The sequence below is a fragment of the Toxorhynchites rutilus genome, chromosome 2 (assembly GCF_029784135.1).
Source record: "Toxorhynchites rutilus septentrionalis strain SRP chromosome 2, ASM2978413v1, whole genome shotgun sequence".
Taxonomy (NCBI): Eukaryota; Metazoa; Arthropoda; class Insecta; order Diptera; family Culicidae; genus Toxorhynchites; species Toxorhynchites rutilus.
Window position 1 is genome coordinate 253,224,036 of NC_073745.1, and position 20,071 is coordinate 253,244,106.

Consider the following 20,071-nt stretch of genomic DNA (forward strand, 5'->3'; position numbering starts at 1 on the left):
TTTTTTGAAAGCGGATGATTTTTCAAGGTAGACCTTTGAACACTCCTTGTCCCACCAAAGTGATGGAGGACGACGTCGGAAAGTGGTAGCAGGAATACGTTTCTTTTGAGCTTGAAGTGCGCTTTCGTAAATCAAACTCGATATAAAATTATACTCTTCGAGTGGAGGAAGTTCATGCATTAAAACAAGTGCTTCAGATATTATTTCTGCAAATTTTCTCCAGTCAATATTTTTCGTGAGGCCATACGCAATATCGACTGACTCACGAGAACCTGATTCATTTTTTTTTTATTAAATCGTTTATTTTTACAGGCTCAGTTACATAAGTTTAAAGGAGCCAAACTCCTATCTGTATAGTTACAAGTATACATAAACATTTTTTATTAATTCTAATGTTAATGAGGTAGAGAACCGATTACTCGCGGCTTGCTCGAGTTTAGAAGGGTGACATTTTGTTTCAGGAAAAGGATGGGATATAAGGATATGTTGACAATGTTCACACTCACATTCGCACTCACATTCATCATACTCAATTCTTAAGCCTATCTTATATCTAACATGTATTTACATTTCACCTTATTCTATTGTTAGTAAGAAGGGATTTGATTTCTCGCGAAGGAAAAGGAAAAGGAGAATATAAGGATATAAGGACAATCACACACGAAGATCGATAGCTTTTAGGAAGACATATATTTGGGACATGTAATCAAGGTCTAACCGAGCCAACACATCTCTCACCGGCACATTGGGCTGCCTTCCTCTAGCCCGAAGAGAGTTTTCTAAATTCGATCTGGCAACAAGATACTCCTCGCACGACCAAACAACGTGTTCGATGTCGTGGTAACCTTGGCCACAAGCACAGATATTGCCATCGGCAAGATTAAAACGAAAGAGTAGCGCGTCTAACGAACAGTGATTGGACATGAGTCGAGAGAAGGTGCGAATAAAGTCCCGACTTAAGTCCAGACTTTTGAACCATGGTTTGAGGCTAACCTTAGGGATAATCGAGTGAAGCCACCGACCCAATTCATCTTCGTTCCACTTACGTTGCCAGTTAACGATGGTATTTTTTACGGACTAAAGAATAAAATTCATTGAAGGCGATTTGACGCTGATAAATATCGCCTTCAATTGCACCTACCTTTGCTAATGAGTCAGCCCTCTCGTTACCCGGAATTGAGCAATGTGAAGGGACCCAGACAAAGGTAATGACATAACAGCGTCTGGTTAAAGCACTCAAATTTTCTCGTATTCTCTCAAGGAAGTACGGCGAGTGCTTTTCCGGCCTCACTGAACGGATAGCTTCGACAGAGCTAAGACTATCCGTTACAATGTAATAGTGTTCAACAGGTCGTGAGGCGACGCTGTCCAGCGCCCAATGTATTGCTGCCAATTCAGCAATATACACAGAGCAAGGATTCTGAAGACTGTGGGAGGTGCTAAAAATTTCGTTGAACACTCCAAATCCTGTGGACTCATTCATAGAGGACCCATCAGTAAAGTACATATTATCACAATTGACACGCCCATACTTTGCATTGAAGATCGTAGGAACGATCCCCGATCGATGATAATCTGGAATTCCATGGATTTTCTCCTTCATGAACAGATAAAAATGTACAGAGGAATTGATGTAGTCAGGAAAACAAACACGGTTGGGAGTATACGAAGAAGGATCAACCTGCATGGAGATGAATTCATGATATGAGCTCATGAATCCTGAATGAAAATTTAGCTCGATAAGCTGCTCAAAATTTCCGATCACCAATGGGTTCATAACCTTACACCGGATGAGGAACCGAAGCGATAATAAATTGAAGCGATCTTTTAGTGGGAGTAGGCCTGCCAAAACCTCGAGACTCATGGTATGCGTTGAGGGCATACATCCCAACGCAATACGGAGACAAAGATACTGAATTCGCTCGAGTTTAATGAGATGTGTTTTGGCAGCTGATTGAAAACAGAAACTGCCATACTACATCACTGAGAGAATAGTTGTTCGATACAACATTATAAGATCTTCGGGATGGGCATTTTTTACTCAGATACCTAATATGGGCCCCCCAAGTACATTTGGAGTCGAACCAGACCCCAAGATACTTGAATGACATAGCATGAGTGATCGGTTTACCCAAAAGTTGAAGCTTTGGTTTTGCTGGTCTATGCTTCCTAGAAAAAACCACCATCTCTGTTTTCTCCGTGGAGAATTCGATCCCTAGCCCAATGGCCCAGGTTGAAAAATTGTTCAAAGTATCTTGTAAGGGTCCTTGCAGGTCGGATTCGTTTGATCCTACGACAGACACCACTCCGTCATCTGCAAGTTGTCTTAGGCTGCAATTTTGTGTAAGACAATTGTCGATGTCGCTTACATAGAAGTTGTACAAAAGGGGGCTTAAACATGAGCCCTGGGGGAGGCCCATGTAGGAGACCCGATTTACTGTCGAATCCCCGTGAGAAAAGTTCAACTGTTTCTCACAAAGCAAGTTATATAACATATTATTCAACAGAGGCGGCAGACCCCGAGAGTGTAATTTGTCTGACAAAACCTCTATTGAAACAGAATCAAAGGCCCCCTTTGTGTCCAAGAATACTGAAGCCATTTGTTTTTTTTCGGCGTAAGCCATTTGAATTTCTGAAGAAAGCAACGCAAGACAATCATTCGTCCCCTTGCCCCTGCGGAACCCATATTGTGTATCTGAGAGTAGGCCATTCGTTTCAACCCATCGATCAAGGCGAAACAAGATCATTTTCTCCAACAATTTCCGTATACAAGACAGCATTGTTATTGGACGGTACGAATTGAAGTCGGATGCGGGTTTTCCGGATTTTTGAATAGCTATAATTCGCACTTGTCTCCAATCATCTGGAACAATATTATGCTCCAGAAACCGATTGAATAAATTCAACAAGCGATGTTTCGCCACATCAGGGAGGTTTTTTAACAAGTTGAACTTAATTCTATCCGTTCCTGGAGCCGAATTGTTACAAGAAAGGAGAGCAAGAGAGAATTCTACCATCGAAAACTCGGAATCAAGATCGCACCTATCTTGTGGTATATCTCGAACAATTTTTTGCACAGGAACGGAATCGGGACAAACCTTCCGTGCAAAATTAAAAATCCATCGATGTGAATATTCTTCGCTTTCATTCGATGAAGAGCGATTTCTCATGTTTCGAGCCACTTTCCATAATTTTTTCATTGACGTTTCTCGTGACAAACCTCCCACGAAATTTCGCCAATAAGCACGTTTTTTCCCTTTGATCAAGTTTTTAAATTGATTTTCAAGGTCCAAATACGTTTGAAAATTCTCAATGGTTCCACGTTTCCGAAAAGCTTTAAATGCGTTCGATTTATTCTGATAAAGCTTGGAACATTGGCTATCCCACCATGGATTGGGAGGCCTTCGGCGAATGGTGGAACCACGGATGGGTTTCGTTTGAGCACGAACCGCGCTGTCATATATCAAACGAGAAAGGAAGTTATACTCCTCCAATGGAGGCAAACCATCTCTGGAATTGATGGCTAGAGCAATTGCGTCCGCATATTTTTTCCAGTCAATGTGTCTTGTGAGGTCATATGCCATGTTTATAGATTCAGAAGAATTCGAACCAATGGTGATGGAAATTTTGATTGGCAAGTGATCACTACCGTTGGGGTCCTGGATTACATTCCACTTGCAATCTAACGATAGTGAATTCGAGCAAAGCGAGAGGTCAAGAGCACTTGGGTTAGCAGGAGGTTTAGGAACACGTGTTGTTTCCAAAGTATTCAAAACGGTCATATTGAAGCTGTTACAAAGGTCATATATCATCGATGAACGATTGTCGTCGTACTGTTCCCCCCAGGCAGTTCCGTGAGAGTTGAAGTCTCCCAAGATCAATCGTGGCTCAGGAAGGAGTGAGCACATGTCAACAAGTTGCTTGCGGCTAACCGCAGCTCTCGGAGGCCAATACAAGCTGACAATACAAAGGTCTTTGCCTCTGATGTTTGCATGACAAGCAACAGCTTCGATCCCCCCAATAGGTGGAAGGTCAATTCTAAAAAATGTGTGGCACTTATTGATCCCCAATAGCACCCCTCCGTATCTGTCAACACGGTCCAAGCGTATAATATTAAAATCGTGGAAAGAGATATCATCTCGCGAAGAAAGCCAAGTTTCGGACAGAGCAAAAACGTCACAATTGAAGTTATGAATTAAAAATTTGAATGTATCCAATTTAGGGATAAGACTACGACAATTCCACTGTAAAACAGTGATATCTCCGACCTCTCTATTTGAATTAGACATCAAGAGAGATAATCATTGCAAAGAGGGGCCATGTTTGCATCAATTGTTGCAAAATTGTCTTTAATACTGGAAGCATTGAAATGACAATGGTTCTGATGGAGTCGGAAACATTAAAACACTTGAAGATTTGGTCCAAAAGGTCAGACAACTTTATAAATCCCGATTGGGGAGTTGAGCTGGACGGAAAAATAGGGACATTTGGGGTTTTTGATGTCCCCTCGAGTGCTGGGTCGTTCGAAGGTGAACTATTCCCACGGAAGCCAGGAGGAACCTGATTTTGCTTGTCCGCTGCACTCGATTTTTTAGGCATGCTAACAGGAGGTATAACCGGAGGGGCTTGTCCTTGAACTTTGGGAGTGGTCACATTTTTGCGCCGGGGATTCCCTTGGAAAATGAACGGTGTGCCCCCGTTAGCTGTGTCCGCTTCCATTTCGTCAACGGGCAACGTGGCGAAGACATTTTATGTGATGATTGGTTGTTGTTGTTGGGCCAGTGGAGAAGCGCCCTTTAAAATATCCGCAAAAGTGCGTTTCGAGCGTTCCTTCAAAGAGCGCTTCTGTTTCTCCCAGCGACTCTTGTAAGTTTCACAAACTGAGAGCTCGTGTGGGGATCCCCCGCAATATGGACATTTATGCTCAGTCGCACTGCAGGATTTCCCCTCATGTTGCTCTCCGCAAGTGGCACAGCGCTCCTTGTTGGCACAATAATCTGAAGTGTGACCAACTGACTTGCATTTTTGGCAAGTCATGGGCTTTGGCACGAAGAGTCGCACAGGCAGTCTTAATTTGCCCACCATGACGTAGTCAGGGAGAGCGGAACCAGCAAAAGTTACTCGAAACGAGTCTGACGGCGTGAATTTAGTTTTTCCCTTTTCTTGGGATACTTTCCCTAGTTGGCGGCTGTCCAAAATTTTAACGCCCACCAACGGGAGTCTTTTAAATTTACCAACTCCTTCCTTTATCATTTCACACGTCAGACCCGTTTCAGTTATCACCCCCGAGATTTCTACGTCATGGGACGGCACGTAGACACGATACTCTAGGGAGAATCTCTCGTCGATCACAACTGCATTTGCGTGTTTCCGATCACTCACGACAACACGCAGTTTGTTCGGTCTAACCTTAGAGATTTCGACCACGGAGGAATAATATCTTGCCAGATCTTTCGAAACCTGAATGACATTGATGGATTTTCCGTTCGGTTTGGGCCGGAAAAAAACAACCCATGGGCCAGCTCCAGGTGAATCTTCTGGATAGACCTTGACACGAGGAGAGGAAGCAACTGAGGGGGAGGTCGAGGTCGATTGTTGAGCGGGAGCGGGATCAGTAGGGCTGGGAGGCAAGTTCGGGAGTTGAGCGGAAACGGGAGCGGGAGAATGAGGGGGTGAAGAGGAAAGGTTTGCAAATTTTCTTGAGGGAGGCTTGTTGAGGTGAGTTAACTCTTCCTGTAAAGAGACATCTTCTGAGGGGGGAACGCGTTTAAGCGACTTCCCAGCACCCGTAGCTGGGGAGGGGGAGACAGTGGATTCGATATCCATGTCAACGCTTTCTTCCCCTTCTGCCATTTAAAATGGCAGATGTACACTTTCTTATAATTTTTGCAATTTTTTTTTATAATTCCTTAACCTAATAACCTTAACCTATTAATTTGAGTATACTTATTATGCACACCAGTGCGGATTATTTATAACGGTGCTGCGTGTTGATCGTTCGGTACAGCTGAACCCGTGTATCGCACCACGCGGTGATGATGTCGAAGACGGTGCTACGGCGATAAAACACCAGCACTCAGCACTCGCGTGCAGGGTTTCTTCCTCTCGCTTGTTGTGTCTGCTTCAATGAATTCACAGGGAATCCCGTTAGTGTCCAACACTCACTCCACCAGCCACGAAAATAACGGTATCACTTCAACGATGGACGATAACGATATAAAACCGTCCGGCGGCTTCGAGCTTAGGAAGACGAATGATGGACCTGATTCATTGGCGATCGATAAAATTATTGGCAGGTGGTCACTACCGTGGGGATCTTGGATTACCTCCCACGTGCAATCCAGGGATAACGAAGAAGAGCAAAGTGATATGTCTAGCATACTTGCCCGTGCAGGAGGGTTGGCTATTCTAGTTGCTTCCCCAGTATTCAAAACTGTCAATTTGAAGTTGTCGCACAGATCATAAATCAAAGTGGCACGGTTGTCATCGTAGAGTGAACCCCATGCTGTTCCATGGGAGTTGAGGTCACCTAAGATTAGCCGCGGCTCCGGCAGTGCCTCGATGATATCAAGAAACTGATGGCGGCCAACCATAGTTCTTGAAGGAATATATATCGAGGCAATGCAGAGGTCTTTGCCATTGATTTGTGTCTGGCAAGCGACAACTTCAATGCCTGTCATCGATGGGAGAGTGACTCTATAGAAGGAGTGACATTTTTTTATCCCCAATAGTACGCCACCAAACGAGTCATTTCGATCGAGGCGAATAATGTTGAAATCGTGGAAATTCAGTTCGTCGGCTGAAGAAAGCCATGTTTCACAGAGGGAAAATACATCACAGTTAGAACTATGAATTAAAAATTTAAATTGATCTAGTTTAGGGATGATGCTTCTGCAATTCCACTGTATTACAGTGGTCAAATCCTTGACCTCTTGCACTGAATCAGGCATCGAGGGAAATGAACGCTGCTAAAAAACCACATTTTTCTTTCAAAAATGTTCTCACAATCGGGAGCAAACATAATACTATGCTTTTAAGAGGGTCATTTATATTTAAAGCATTTAAAATATTGTCCACCAGGTCAGAAAGCGCAAGCAAGCCAGATTGTGGCTGTTGCCTCGACCGCGAAAAAGGAACTGACGTGTTGGGCTCTGCTCCGGGAAGTGCTGAGGTGCGTAGAAGAACCGCTTAAACCAGGAGGTACTTGCTTCGGTCTATTCTCAGCACGTTCGATACGAGGTTTCATTCCAATTTGGGAAGTTTCGGTCTTCTTTCTGGGGAGTGATGGAAAAGAAGTAATTTTTCTTTTCCTAATGGCACCCTGCGATGTACCGGAACTTCCTGCATTGGGAGCGTCAGCAACAGGCTCGTCGTTCTGCAGAATGGAGTAGGGATTGTCCTGAGTCATTGAAGCGGAACTCTTAAGCATTTCTGCATAAGTCCGCTTGGAACGTTCCTTTAAGGAACGCTTGAGGTTTTCCCCTCGTTGTATGTACACCGGGCATTGAGAAAGATCATGTGGAGCCTCGTCGCAATGAAGACACTTGCGCTCTTTTGCGCAAGAAGTCCCATCATGACTCTCTCCACAATCTGCGCAACGTTGTTTATTACAACAGTAGGCGGCCGTGTGACCGAGTTGCATACATTTGTTGTATTTCATTACCCGGGGTACAAACAACCGAACAGGTAAACGAAGTGCACCTATTGCAACGTAGTTTGGAAGAGCGGAACCCTCAAATGTCACACGAAAAGAGTTTGTCCGATTGAGAACTCGTTTGTCATTTTTAAGTGACACAGATTTCAGTCGATCGCATTCAAGAATCTTCACACTTTTAAGTGAGGAGTTCTTGAAGCGACTGACGCCATCGAGTATCTCTTTTCGAGTCAAACCCTTTTCGTTTATTACACCGTCTATTTCAACGTTGCAACAGGGTACGTATATATATATATATATATATATATATATATATATATATATATATATATATATATATATATATATATATATATATATATATATATATATATATATATATATATATATATATATATATATATATATATATATATATATATATATATATATATATATATATATATATATATATATATATATATATATATATATATATATATATATATATATATATATATATATATATATATATATATATATATATATATATATATATATATATATATATATATATATATATATATATATATATATATATATATATATATATAACATGAATAAATTCAGCATATGTAAACGCTTGTGAATTTCTCACTGGTGAGAAATCACTAAAGTTGGATGCAGTTCTACTTCAGGTGAATAAATTCACCTAAGGGTGGGTTTAGACTAGGGATATATTCATGTGAAGAAATATGATGAGATTTATAGAAATCGCATCAACCGTTTACACTAGCGTGAACTTCTATAATGAATATATTCATATCTTCGGTGAATTTATTCACCTGAAGTAGAACTGCATCCAACTTTAGTGATTTCTCACCAGTGAGAAATTCACAAGCGTTTACATATGCTGAATTTATTCAAGTTATATATACCTCGAATAAGTGTATCATATTTATTCTCACCCGTTTACACCTATTTTCACGTGAATAAATCCATCTATAGCTATAGATCTCCCTAATGTAAACCCGCCATAAGATATGAATATATTCATTATAGAAGTTCACGCTAGTGTAAACGGTTGATGCGATTTCTATAAATCTCATCATATTTCTTCACATGAATATATCACTAGTCTAAACCCACCCTAACGAGCAAAATTCTTATCGCCTCGATTTCTATAATAGGGTACTATGTGATTTTCATGAAGAAAAATTGATTTGCATTTACTAGTTGCGTAAAAACACCCCAAATCGGACAAACCAAGATCATTTACCCTAGGTTAAAGAATAAATGTTTGGAGTATAAAATACGTTAGTTGCCTTTGTGTTTTGAGATAACAGTTTTTTGAGCTTCGCGTCGTTAATTCATTTGTAGAGTTTTGGTTTTTATACTCCAAGTATAGACTGCTTGGGATTGGTTTTCTGAAGCGAACAAGGAAGATTTGGGCAGCAGGAGAAATCAAGGGGAAGACGCATTAGTGTTCGAATCAGTGCCCCCGGTAGAATCCGCGGACTCGTTTGTGTTTGTTGGAGACAGAACTCTATAGCTTCACAGTCCCCTGACGATCCTCAGTTAAATATGACTTTGCCGAGTCCTGCTGGCCAGTACCAGTGGCGTCAGCTGGGGGGTACGGATCGCACCCGGGTACACGGATTGGGGGATGCAGAAACACCGGTACATGAACAAATACTTCACCATTCGCCATGCCCCATATACCGGATAGCGAAGAGGGAAGAAGTGGAACCAGACACGCACCGGGTGCGAAGCTCCACTCGACGCCACTGCCAGTACGGAGTCCAAACCTAAATCCGGTAGAAAAACGATAAAAATCCTCACACGAGGCCTGTGGAAAGCAGTACGGGACAGTTCGGAAACCAGAAGCTCTGAACGATAGACATTGCGTCAATTCCAAACAGAACCGAATTTTGAGTAAACTATCCGCAACAACGGAAACCAAACTCAAACTCAAAAAACAAAAACGCGTTCAAACGTAAAAATCCCGAACAGAAAATTTTGTTAGGATTTTCAATATGTGTGCTCTATCAGTCTTGATTCTTTTTTTTTATTCTTTATTTGAGAGGCTTCCAGCCTCCTGGGCTGGTTCGCCTCATAGTGACGACAGCAGACATTGCCGCAAGGTTCATCAAATTACATTGTATATACAGTGTTACAGTTTTGGGTAGTTTGCCGTATGACTTCCCAAGAATCTCGCATAGATGACACTGATAACATTTATAACAGAGACAGACAGAGAGGAGGTTACACATAAACACATACAGACATACATTATAGGACAATAAATGATCGAGGGGTTGGACTGGGAGGCTGGATGTTGGAAAGAGGAGGTGATGAGGCTGGGAAATGAACTTGCAAGCTTGCCTAGTTCTTTTCCACTGTGATTGCCAAACTAGGAAGGCCTAAAAAAAAGGAAATTATACAGTGATAGTCGAAGAGTTCCCCAACCACACCTCTGATTTTCGACAAAGAACTTGCAGTCCTAGATACGATGGCCAAATCGATGATTAGGTCGAAAGGGGGTTCACCAATTTCAACACAAACAGAGGCAGCTGGTGTTGATGGCAAGAGGCCGGAGACAATCCGTAGAGCCTTGCTATACATCGGTGCCAGAGTTTTTGGGAGCTTGTCTCCTGCCAAACACGTCAGCTCGAGGCAGCTGCTGATGATAGCTTTGGCCACCCGTAACCGAATTTTCCGTCTGTTGCTCCAGTGCGGCTTGGAAATAGCTTTTCTGAAGGTTCAACCGGGTGGCACTGTTCTTCTTAACATCCCGAAATGGCGGAGGAAGCTAACTTTGTAGTCGACCAACACTCCGAGGATCTTTAATGTTTTTCGACGAAGGATGTGTTTTTTGTATAGTTGAATCCTGGAAGTTGGACCCTGATGACCACCGGCCGATGGCGTTGGTAGCTACCTGTATCATGATGGGTGGAATCCGGTGGGTGTCAACCACTGCTATCAGAAGAATGTCGTCCGCGTAGGCGAACACGAAGACACCCCTAGGCACCCCTGGAACATGCTAATCATGGCGACGAGAAAGAGGATGATGGCTAGAACGGAACCTTGAAGTACTCCTGTCTCCTCGAGAACTCGGGAGCTGATGTTCTCAATTCCCTCTCTACCTTTTTCCTCAGAGTGTGTTTCACAATTAACCAGTGATATATACCTTTGTATCGGAGAAATGGCCGGATTCATCTTCTTGGGTACCTCTGTGACGCCATTTTGGGTTAAATTTGAGTAGTATATTTAAGTTTTTCGTGTCTTTTTTTTATGAAACCAACGGAGAGCACAATATTTTGTAGACACAAAATGTTTTATACTTCATCATACATAAGATGTTCAATAATGGAGGTGATATATCTACAATTGAAAGTAATTCTATATTTTTTTGGTGTCTTATATAATATTTCTTATTATATTTTGTTCTCAATGCTAATGTATTCTGATTACGGGTGTTTCTCTTTTGTCACTTCATCTTGATTTTTTTTGTTGTTTGCTCCTTTTTTCGTTATGGGCTCGTGGTCCTCTTTTCTCCAATCATCTGATGCATCTTTTTTTTTTCAAAAAACTTGTCTTCTTTTCTCATATCTTTTGCATGGCGGCGGATATCTCATTGTTTACCCATGTTTTATTTATTTTTTGCTCTTTGCCATCTTTTAGTGCCATGTTTTTTTTGCTTCTTTTTTGATCCGCATCTTTTGCATTGTGTCCTCTCGATCAATTTATGTGTTGTGGCATTAAATGCGTTTTATTCTTTTTTTTCATATTTTTTTGAACAGGTTCAAAAAACATTATTTTCACGGCGATTGGCAATAGCAATATTTTTTTCATACATTATTTTGTAGAAATTTGAACGCCTCGTATGTTTTATCGGGCTTTGGTTTAACACATTTGCTCTTTATTTATTGAGAAAATTCGAAGACAAATAATGTTTTTTGAAAGATTGTGTTTATATAATAATAATCTGTAAAATAGTAGATAGATTCATATAGTTTACTGAGTCAAGTACGAGGGTAGGAAGAAAGTTTAAGATAACGCGAAATGGCACGATATTTTGAAAATATAGTTTCTGAAGCTACTTTATTGGAATTAAATTTTAAAAACTAATTAAGATGTGGTATATGGACACAACGAGCAATTCAACGGACTGACCGATTGAATCGGTACTGTTCAATTCTAAGCGCATTTTTTTGTATACAAAAACAAACTTAATAAAAGCAGTAGCAATATTCTAAATTCAATTGTTAAAAATATTCGTTTGATTGAAATTGAGTTCAGTGCAAAATAGATGAAAATTGGAACGAAACGAAAAACACTGAGTCGAACGACTTTTGGACTCTGAATGATATAGATTAATGAAGATCTTGACAAGTTAGTAAATTAGATGTAATGTTACTTACCGTAGGTTCGCCCATCCTAAAGTTATTGACCCTAGAATCTAGAAAATAAACACATGTTGTATATCGTCTTCGTTTCGAACGAATACAAACTCTCGATTTCATGATTGGTCCTAATAGGGCGCGTAGAACGTCGCTCTTCCTCGATATCCACGACTGTAGGTTTCAGTCAATCATTTTCGCACGAAGCGTTGAAAGGATAGCCAAATGGAAACCCAAAAAAGAAAAAAAACATTTATTTTCAATGTACTAAGCAGAATTATTGTGCCCGTAGCGTGGACTTTCGTATGGTACATACGCTGGTCTTCGCGTTCCACGATGCGCTCCGTAGCAACACGCACGTGAGATTCTCGATGTCCGCCCTCGTAATCCACGAGGGAATCGATTGGTGGTACACATTCCTGGGCGATTGGTACGTTTTGGGTTCACCTTGATTTGTCGCCCCCGGAAAAGAGTTTCGTTCATTGCCAGTGCAGTCTCAACAAACTCTTTAGAGCCAAACTCAATGTAGGCAAAGCCCTTCGGGTGACCGTCTGCTTTGTTGCAAAGGATTGTTACACGATTAATAGTACCGCAGCCATGAAAATGAGCCTCTAACTCTTCGGCCGTTGCGCCGTAGTCTACATTTCCAACATATATGGAGCGATTATCAATTTCTGCTTTCTCCTCGGCCGTAAGAATAGGCGTTGCTCCTGTAGGGGAACCCAGCGTCATCTGCTTAGTAACTTCCGATTGCAGCTGTTTCAGTTTTTCAGCCTCTTCTTCCATTTCCTTTACACGGGCCTTAATCGCTTCCAGTTCCGGATCAATCTGCATCTCTGCGCTCTTGAGGTAGTCATCCTGGTCGGCAAGCATCAAATAATTATTGTGTATAGTATAAACCATATATATTTACCTCTATTATTAACTCCGAGTCATCATCGTTCGAAACAAGGTTTCCAATATTAGAATCATTGAGGAGGCTTTCATCTGCCATTTTTGATTTTCTATTAAACAGAAAGCAAAACAAGTTTTAATATTCTGTCGACGGAGATGACGCGTCATAGCTGATAAAAGCCGTCCATTTAAAAAGCTCAGACAACCACTAATGGCCGCCATCTATAGCTCCAATCTACGTAAGAGCTGCAATCTTCATTTTTTACCAAAATTATTAGTTTATTTACATACCTTTTTACAGATCACGGATATATAGACACTAGTTTTCAAATTGGTCGCTGGTATAACTTGAATAAATTGCAATATTGGCTGTAATTCCAATTTTAATAAAACCGACGCTCATCTAACATCATAATCGGAAAACTACAAGCTCACAGAGCGAAAGCGCAGAAATGCTATACACACGTAACGCATTTTAACGCTTCCGGGTATTAAAACGTGTAACGTGTGAGGGGTATTCAAAAATGTTTTTGAACACGCTACACTGAAATAAATTTTCATGTAGATTTCATGTGCGGTGAACAGATAGAGATTATTCCTAATGGTTTTAGCTTGACTTTAGTTGCAACCTAGGTTATGCGGAATCAATCAAATTTATTTTTCAAGTGCACTTTGCTTGAAAAAAAATGTTTGCATCTTTTTTCTCCATGCTGTCGAATATTTCTTCTATGCAACGAGCAAACGTCCTGTTGACCGAACCAGAATTGAAATAAATGTTGTAATTTGTGTGATTCGTATTTTTTAGTTGTTTTCATGAAAGGAAAAAGTTCAAATAATATAATTCTAGTGTTCAGAATGATGAAAACCTAACATTTGACGAGATTTGACGATTTGTAGCTTAGATCCAGCAAACATTAGATCGTTTGAATAGCCATAATTGAAGACGATATACATACATCCAAGACACATTTGGATGAAATATGATGCATATAACTAGCATATACACACAAAAGTGGAGGTGGTACACGTATATGCCATATTTTATAGGCATACAAAGCCGTATGCAACGATAAAGGAATCTACACATTCTACACTGTTATGCGATTTGACCCGAAAATGCTATATGAAATGAATAGAATATGCGTATATAGTACTGCATATCGCGATTCTAGGATGATCGTTATACCGATATACGGCTTAATCTATCAGTGATATAGAAAAGTGTTTTTGCATTTTGTTCGATTTGGGAAACACATGATGCATCCTTTATTTCGTATCCGTATATTTATCGATGAGGCGCACGCTAAACGAGCGGAAGGCGAGTGATATTGAATTTTTCAAATCAGAACACGCAACGCGTTTTCAGCCAACGTAACGGGTATTTCAATTGGGACGCTAAAAAAGTAGACCGATATGGACAGCAAACGACGCCATATTAGTTCCCGCTCTCTTGATATTTCTCTTCAGTTACCTTTGCCATTTCAACAACTTCAACAACAACGATCCAACAACTACTCGAGTACAAATGAACTAATGTCTTTTAGAGACAATATGTATTCAAATCGCTGGAAGTTCTCCAGAGTTTGAAGAAACAGTAACTTTGTTGTTGAATTCATTATGTGTGCTCGTGATTTTTCCGCTTGGAAAGGATTGAAAAAATGATGAAAAATGATGTGCTGTGTAAAAATGGAAGTAAAAACATTTGCGGATCGGGACATAGAAGGGGATAGAAGTGCGGATCGGGACGACCGTGCTGTGTAAAAATTAAAGTGAAAATATTTGCGGACCGGAATGACCGTGCGGAACAAGTACGGCTCGGATGACCGTATGGAGAACAGATTTTGAATCGATATTATGTTAGTTATACCTCATAAATAATAGAATATACAAATATACATCCCAAAGGTGGTTAAAATATTTTATCAAAACATTAAACTTATCCATAACATACTGCCATCAGCGGATCTTCATTAGATATATTTGTTGTTCCCATTCGGCAGCGGGCTGGGATGGTGGCTGGATGACGCAGGTGACTGCATTTTTTCAAAATCGACAGCGGATCGAATCAACCATGCATGGTTTTGTTTATAGCGGCTCGGGATGACCGCGTAAAATTTTGCCGATAGCGGTTCGGAACGACCGCGTAAAATTTTATCGGTAGCGGCTCGGGATGACCGCGTAGGATTCTGTCAACAGCGACTCGGAATGACTGCGCAGTATTCGATCGATAGTGACTCGGAATTATGCCTCATAGTAATATCCCACCTTGTATGCATATACTTGATGCACATACACACGCATGGTACCCACATCTAGTCGTACAGCAACACGATGCTTGTTTGGCATACCATCAGTAACGAAGAGTGATTCGGCTTCTCAGAGCGGTTGAGTGATTCCTCAGTTATAGAGGTCACACAAACAGGATGGCGCCACGAGCAACACAGCGAATTTAACAATCGATTTCTTGAAAAACAAGTTTGGTGAGCGTGTTATCTCACGAAATGGCCCTGTCAATTGGTCGCCTCGGTCGTGCGATTTGATACCGTTAGACTATTTCCTGTGGGGCTACGTCAAGTCTATTTCAGCGTCTGGACTTATGCAAGTGTTCCCGTGGTGGCCATGCAAAAGAAATCGAGATCCATACATATTGGCATCAAATGTACTTTCACATGAATAAAGAATTTCATTGATATCCAAAACCGTTTTTGTTTTATTTTGAAAAAAACTTTCGTAGCGCTCTTATTGAAATCCCTATACGTATATCTCATACATTTTAAATTAAATTGTCAGGTCAAGTCGTATATCGGTTTAACAAACATTGTACATCTATGTTCAGATAGTACCAGGAATCTTGAAAGAAAACAAAATAGTGTTAAAATTCAGGCAAATTTATTTTATTTCCTTTAAAATATTATCCATCTGAAGCAACACACATGGGCCAACGCTCGACCCTGTCTTCCATGCATTCCTGGTATGCCGACGAAGGGACACCAAAATTTAAAAAGATGCTCGAGTGTGACACAATATAGGTCAAAGCCTAAACAACAACTGTAACAGGGCCGACTTTATTCGTGTACATTTTTATCTAACGATAAGTTTTTGTATATTACATAGTAGCCATTTTAGGCGTTTTATCGATACACATGTCGCCTTTTTTAGTGTAAGAATATTTCTATTGTTCGAATGTTCAATTTGACCATACTCAGATGGACTGTTGATATTAGGATTCCATTGTTGTGTTATTAATAATACCAATTACCGATGCAGCAGATGGTATATGAAGTGAGAGGCTGAGATCACCATCACATGATGATTGTTGACTGGACGTAGTAGCTAGAATAACACACAAAGATGGTCAATTGAGGGCCCTGAGTTATGAGTTCGTGATGCTCATGCTTATACGCGATCGTTATGCTACGAAGACCCACAGAGATATCAAGAAATGTTGAATAATTAAGACCTATGGATGTCTTCGTAGCCTAATTGGTTGCGTGTCGCTATTAAGCGAACGATCATGAGCTCATAGCCCAGAGGTCTCAAGAAATGTTCAATAATTATTTCAGCTTGGCCTTGATTTCATAGTTGGGAATCAATGAATCATGAGTTGTCTGATATCATTTTTACCCGCGAGCACCTTGAAAGTCATCTAGACACTCAATGCAGAATGGTCGATAATGATTTGAAAAATAAAAATATATTCTAATACTTTTTTAATACCCTCTAAAATTTTCCGAACTAGAGAGGAAAAGGTTTCGTATTGCGCTACCGACTAAAAGTGAATCGGAAATCCAGAGCAAAGATGAATCGGCATTTGCTTTGATCGATCATATTCTGGAGTGGGCAAAGAACTGTTCTCAACAACAAAAAATAAAGAAGCGGAATGCGACATCGAAGATTTTCAGTGATTTCTGGAATGCTGTCATAAAACAATACATTTGTCAAAATAATAACTGCTAATACGGTACAGCTAATAAAATTTGAAATAAAATAAACTTAAATTGAATTAAAATGGAATTTAAGCGCTATTCAGTAGGGGTATGAAAATGTCCACGCTTGTCCACGAAGGGAGAGGGGGGAATTTAAAATAATTTTTTTTTCGGTCCACGTGGTATGTGAATGGACCCTAATATAATTCAGAATCATATAAAAACCTAACATTTGACGAGAACTAAAATTCAATTTTAATAAGTTTAGAACATCTCAATGATACTAAACTTTCAGTTCCTGCCAGAATGTCAGTCCTAATAATTTTGAACGTCAGCAGAAATTGATGGAAAAATGTAGTTCGTTCATTTTTATTAATTCGATTATTTGTGTTTTTAATAACAATACTTCCTCTATGTAGCGGATTATTATAAGAAAAGTAACACTTTTCTCCGCTCCTGATTATTAGATCTCCTTTAACATTCCTATTGGATTCTTTTTGGCATCCAATTTGATTCTATCCGAGTGACTCAGATTTCAACCAAGGCGCCTAGAAGTATATCCTAACGTGGGCCAACTTGCTAAAATCACTCTTCAGCCATCTTGGAAGTCTACTGTGTTTTGTTTGTAAACAAAACACAATACGCTTGTGCAAAAGCTCGCTCCTGATCAGTCTGTCTCTTTCACGCTTCAGGCAAATAATTCCCCTTCTGCTTTCTTCCGTACTGTTATCATATACCACTCCGCTAAACAACTTAGTGACGAAACGGCCTCACCTTAGGATATACTTGATTGCAACCAAGGTGCCTAGAAGTATATCCTAAGGTGGGCCAACATGCTAAAACCACCTTGCAGCCATCTTAGAAATCTACTGTGTTTTGCTGGTAAACAAAGCACAATACGCTTGTGCCCAAGCTCACTCGTGATCGGTCTGTCTCTTTCACGCTTCAAGCAAATAATTCCCCTTCTGCTTTCTTCCGTACTGTTTTCATATACCGCTCCCCTACAACTTAGTGATGAAACGGCCTCACCTAGTACCATAGATCCGTCTTGGTTGCAACTACAATTTATGACGTCAAAATTTCCCAAATCTGCACACCTTTCCTATACACTCAAACACAAGTATCTGTCAAATGAATTCAAAAAAATGCAGCACCTTTTCTCTATAGTACTTGAATAGCGCGAAATTAAAACGAAAAAAATATAAACAATACGATAATATCAGTCATAAACAAAAACAGAAACAGGACAATACAATACGGGCCATAAAAATAGTGCAGTACTTTAGATTGAGAATAAATAACCTGAGGTTCGTATCATATAAACCTCAAGATATTCTACCATGAATCTAACTTGTGCTATATGTGCGGAACTGTTTTTACCATCTGATGATATCCGCGCAACGCCGTGCGGGCATGCGTTTCATTATACCTGTGTTTTACAGTGGTTTGGAAGGTCAGAATAATGGGCGGTTATTTTATCTACAGTTTAATATCGAACGGGTTCTTCATTTAAGGTCACAAACATGCCCAGAATGTCGTAACAAGTGTTCTGAGAGAACATTGATAAGGTTTTACTTCAACGTCGCCGCAGCTCCGCTTGAAGACACCGCAACGTTACAGAATAGGTTGGATGCTGCCACCTTAGCGCTTCGGGAAGCGGAGAAAAAAGTAAAGGATTTAGAAGAAACGAATGTGTCTCACAAATCAGAGAGAAAAAAGATGAAGAAAACGGTATTAGTGCTAGAAGACAAGCTTAAATCAAGAGATTTTACACTATCTGTATATGAGCAAGAACTCAAAATGCTTCGGGACGATAAATTCCTTCTAGAAAAACTACAAGTTGAGCTAGCGGAATTGAAAAATCAAAAGAAATTGACGTCACTGGTGCAGTATGCTCTCTCGGCAACGACAAAAGAAGTTGAAGAATTGTTGAATCGTAACGAGGATCGCCAGACGCTGGCAGTTTTGGCGGCCACGTTCAAACGAGAGCTGAAGAGTTCTGAGGCTAAAAAGCAAGAGATGCGTGATAGAATGAAAACCATACAGAATGAGCTCTCAGATGAAAGATCCAAAACGAGGACTTATGCGGATAAACTTTCGTTTGCGGAAAATGAGATGCATAGACTAGAACAGGAGGTGAAAAAACTAGAGAAGCTCTTAAATTCCAGGGAAGATGAGATACCTAATACACCTGAGCAAACAATGAAAAGGAAGCGTGTCGCGATAGATTTGAACAAGAGTACTCCTATGGTAAGTATGTCATTTTTAAATAAGAATCAACAGTACATTGCATTTTGATTGCAGTCCGAGAAAGTAGAGAAGATCACCCAGTCAGATTCGCCGTATTTTGACATACAATCCTGCAGTATAGGCCTTGTTCCACTATTGCGACCTGGCATGAGTGCTTCCGCTAGATTCGGCAAGTGTCCAACAGAAACCTCACAAACTAGTAGTACGCAAGACGATCTAAGCAAAAAATTCTCTATTTTTCGGAAACCACGATTGGCTACGACTTACTCCTTGCCAATGAACAAAAATCTAGTCTACAACGGATTGGGCGGATCGGAAAAGAAAGAAAATTTTCCAGGATTCCCGGAACCTAAACAGTCGGCGTCTACCTCGCATATAGTGAAACGAATTGGAAAGACCAGTTCAAGTAGCTCAGCCCGACTGAAAACAGGCCAGTTAAAGAAACCTTCTGCACAGGGTGTTGATTCAAACGAGACATTGATTTTTTTAAATATACCATTAGATGATTGAAACGAGTACTTGCTACATGTTTTTGGAACAATGCTTCTTATAGAAATAAAATACATTATACTCATTCAGCGTTTTACTAATCGAGCTTCTATAGTCGTATTTCTTTAACACATTCACGCTGGCGCAGGTGGCTCGCACTAGACTGTCTTATTGTTATTGTGTTTTCGAGTAGCATTTCACAACAAACGAATGCCACTGGGGGAAATACCTTTTTCTGACGTAGAACTACGTCTTTCATTTCTATACCGGGGTGTAAGTTTCGAAAACGAAAGCGTTACGCCGGAGACCGAGATTTTGAGTGTTAATAGCTCCTAAACAACTGAATGAAATGGAATGATAAACACTTCATTCGAAAGATAAAATGTCTACGCGTTTTATACTTGTTACTTTCTGATCCAAAAACTTGTTTCAATAGTCTTAAATTTGCTTTCAAAACAGGCTATTGAAATCACCAA

At 40.3% G+C, this 20,071-nt stretch overlaps 2 protein-coding genes across 3 annotated transcripts; one reads left to right on the plus strand and one right to left on the minus strand.

The window, feature by feature from the left end:
- Positions 1–11,087: 11,087 nt before the first annotated feature.
- On the minus strand, positions 11,088–13,380 carry LOC129765396 (polyadenylate-binding protein 2). The gene is made up of 5 exons (XM_055765678.1): positions 13,222–13,380; positions 12,950–13,040; positions 12,353–12,894; positions 12,058–12,210; positions 11,088–11,621 (listed from the first exon to the last, which is right to left on the minus strand). The coding sequence occupies exons 2-4, from the start codon at positions 13,028–13,030 to the stop codon at positions 12,168–12,170; spliced, it is 666 nt and encodes a 221-aa protein (XP_055621653.1). The 5' UTR covers positions 13,031–13,040; positions 13,222–13,380; the 3' UTR covers positions 11,088–11,621; positions 12,058–12,167.
- A 4,675-nt stretch (positions 13,381–18,055) lies between these two features.
- LOC129765395 (E3 ubiquitin-protein ligase TRAIP-like) lies at positions 18,056–19,644 on the plus strand. Of its 2 annotated transcripts, XM_055765677.1 has the most exons (4): positions 18,073–18,163; positions 18,299–18,309; positions 18,371–19,106; positions 19,161–19,644. In XM_055765677.1, exons 3-4 carry the CDS (start codon positions 18,576–18,578, stop codon positions 19,614–19,616), a joined length of 987 nt encoding a protein of 328 aa, XP_055621652.1. In that variant the 5' UTR covers positions 18,073–18,163; positions 18,299–18,309; positions 18,371–18,575; the 3' UTR covers positions 19,617–19,644. The 2 variants fall into 2 exon arrangements, with proteins under 2 accessions (XP_055621651.1, XP_055621652.1); XM_055765676.1 differs by having other exon boundaries at positions 18,056–18,309.
- Positions 19,645–20,071: the final 427 nt, after the last annotated feature.

Coding starts and splice junctions, on each gene's coding strand:
- LOC129765396 (XM_055765678.1), bottom strand. CDS start 13,030: ATGGCAGATGAAAGCCTCCTCAATGATTCTAATATTGGAAACCTTGTT. Junction 12,895..12,949: donor ACTCGGAGTTAATAATAGAG/GTAAATATATAT, acceptor CTTGCCGACCAG/GATGACTACCTCAAGAGCGC. Junction 12,211..12,352: donor CGTGGAACGCGAAGACCAGC/GTATGTACCATA, acceptor TGAAACCTACAG/TCGTGGATATCGAGGAAGAG.
- LOC129765395 (XM_055765676.1), top strand. CDS start 18,197: ATGAATCTAACTTGTGCTATATGTGCGGAACTGTTTTTACCATCTGAT. Junction 18,310..18,370: donor GTTTTACAGTGGTTTGGAAG/GTCAGAATAATG, acceptor TCTTCATTTAAG/GTCACAAACATGCCCAGAAT. Junction 19,107..19,160: donor TGAACAAGAGTACTCCTATG/GTAAGTATGTCA, acceptor TTTTGATTGCAG/TCCGAGAAAGTAGAGAAGAT.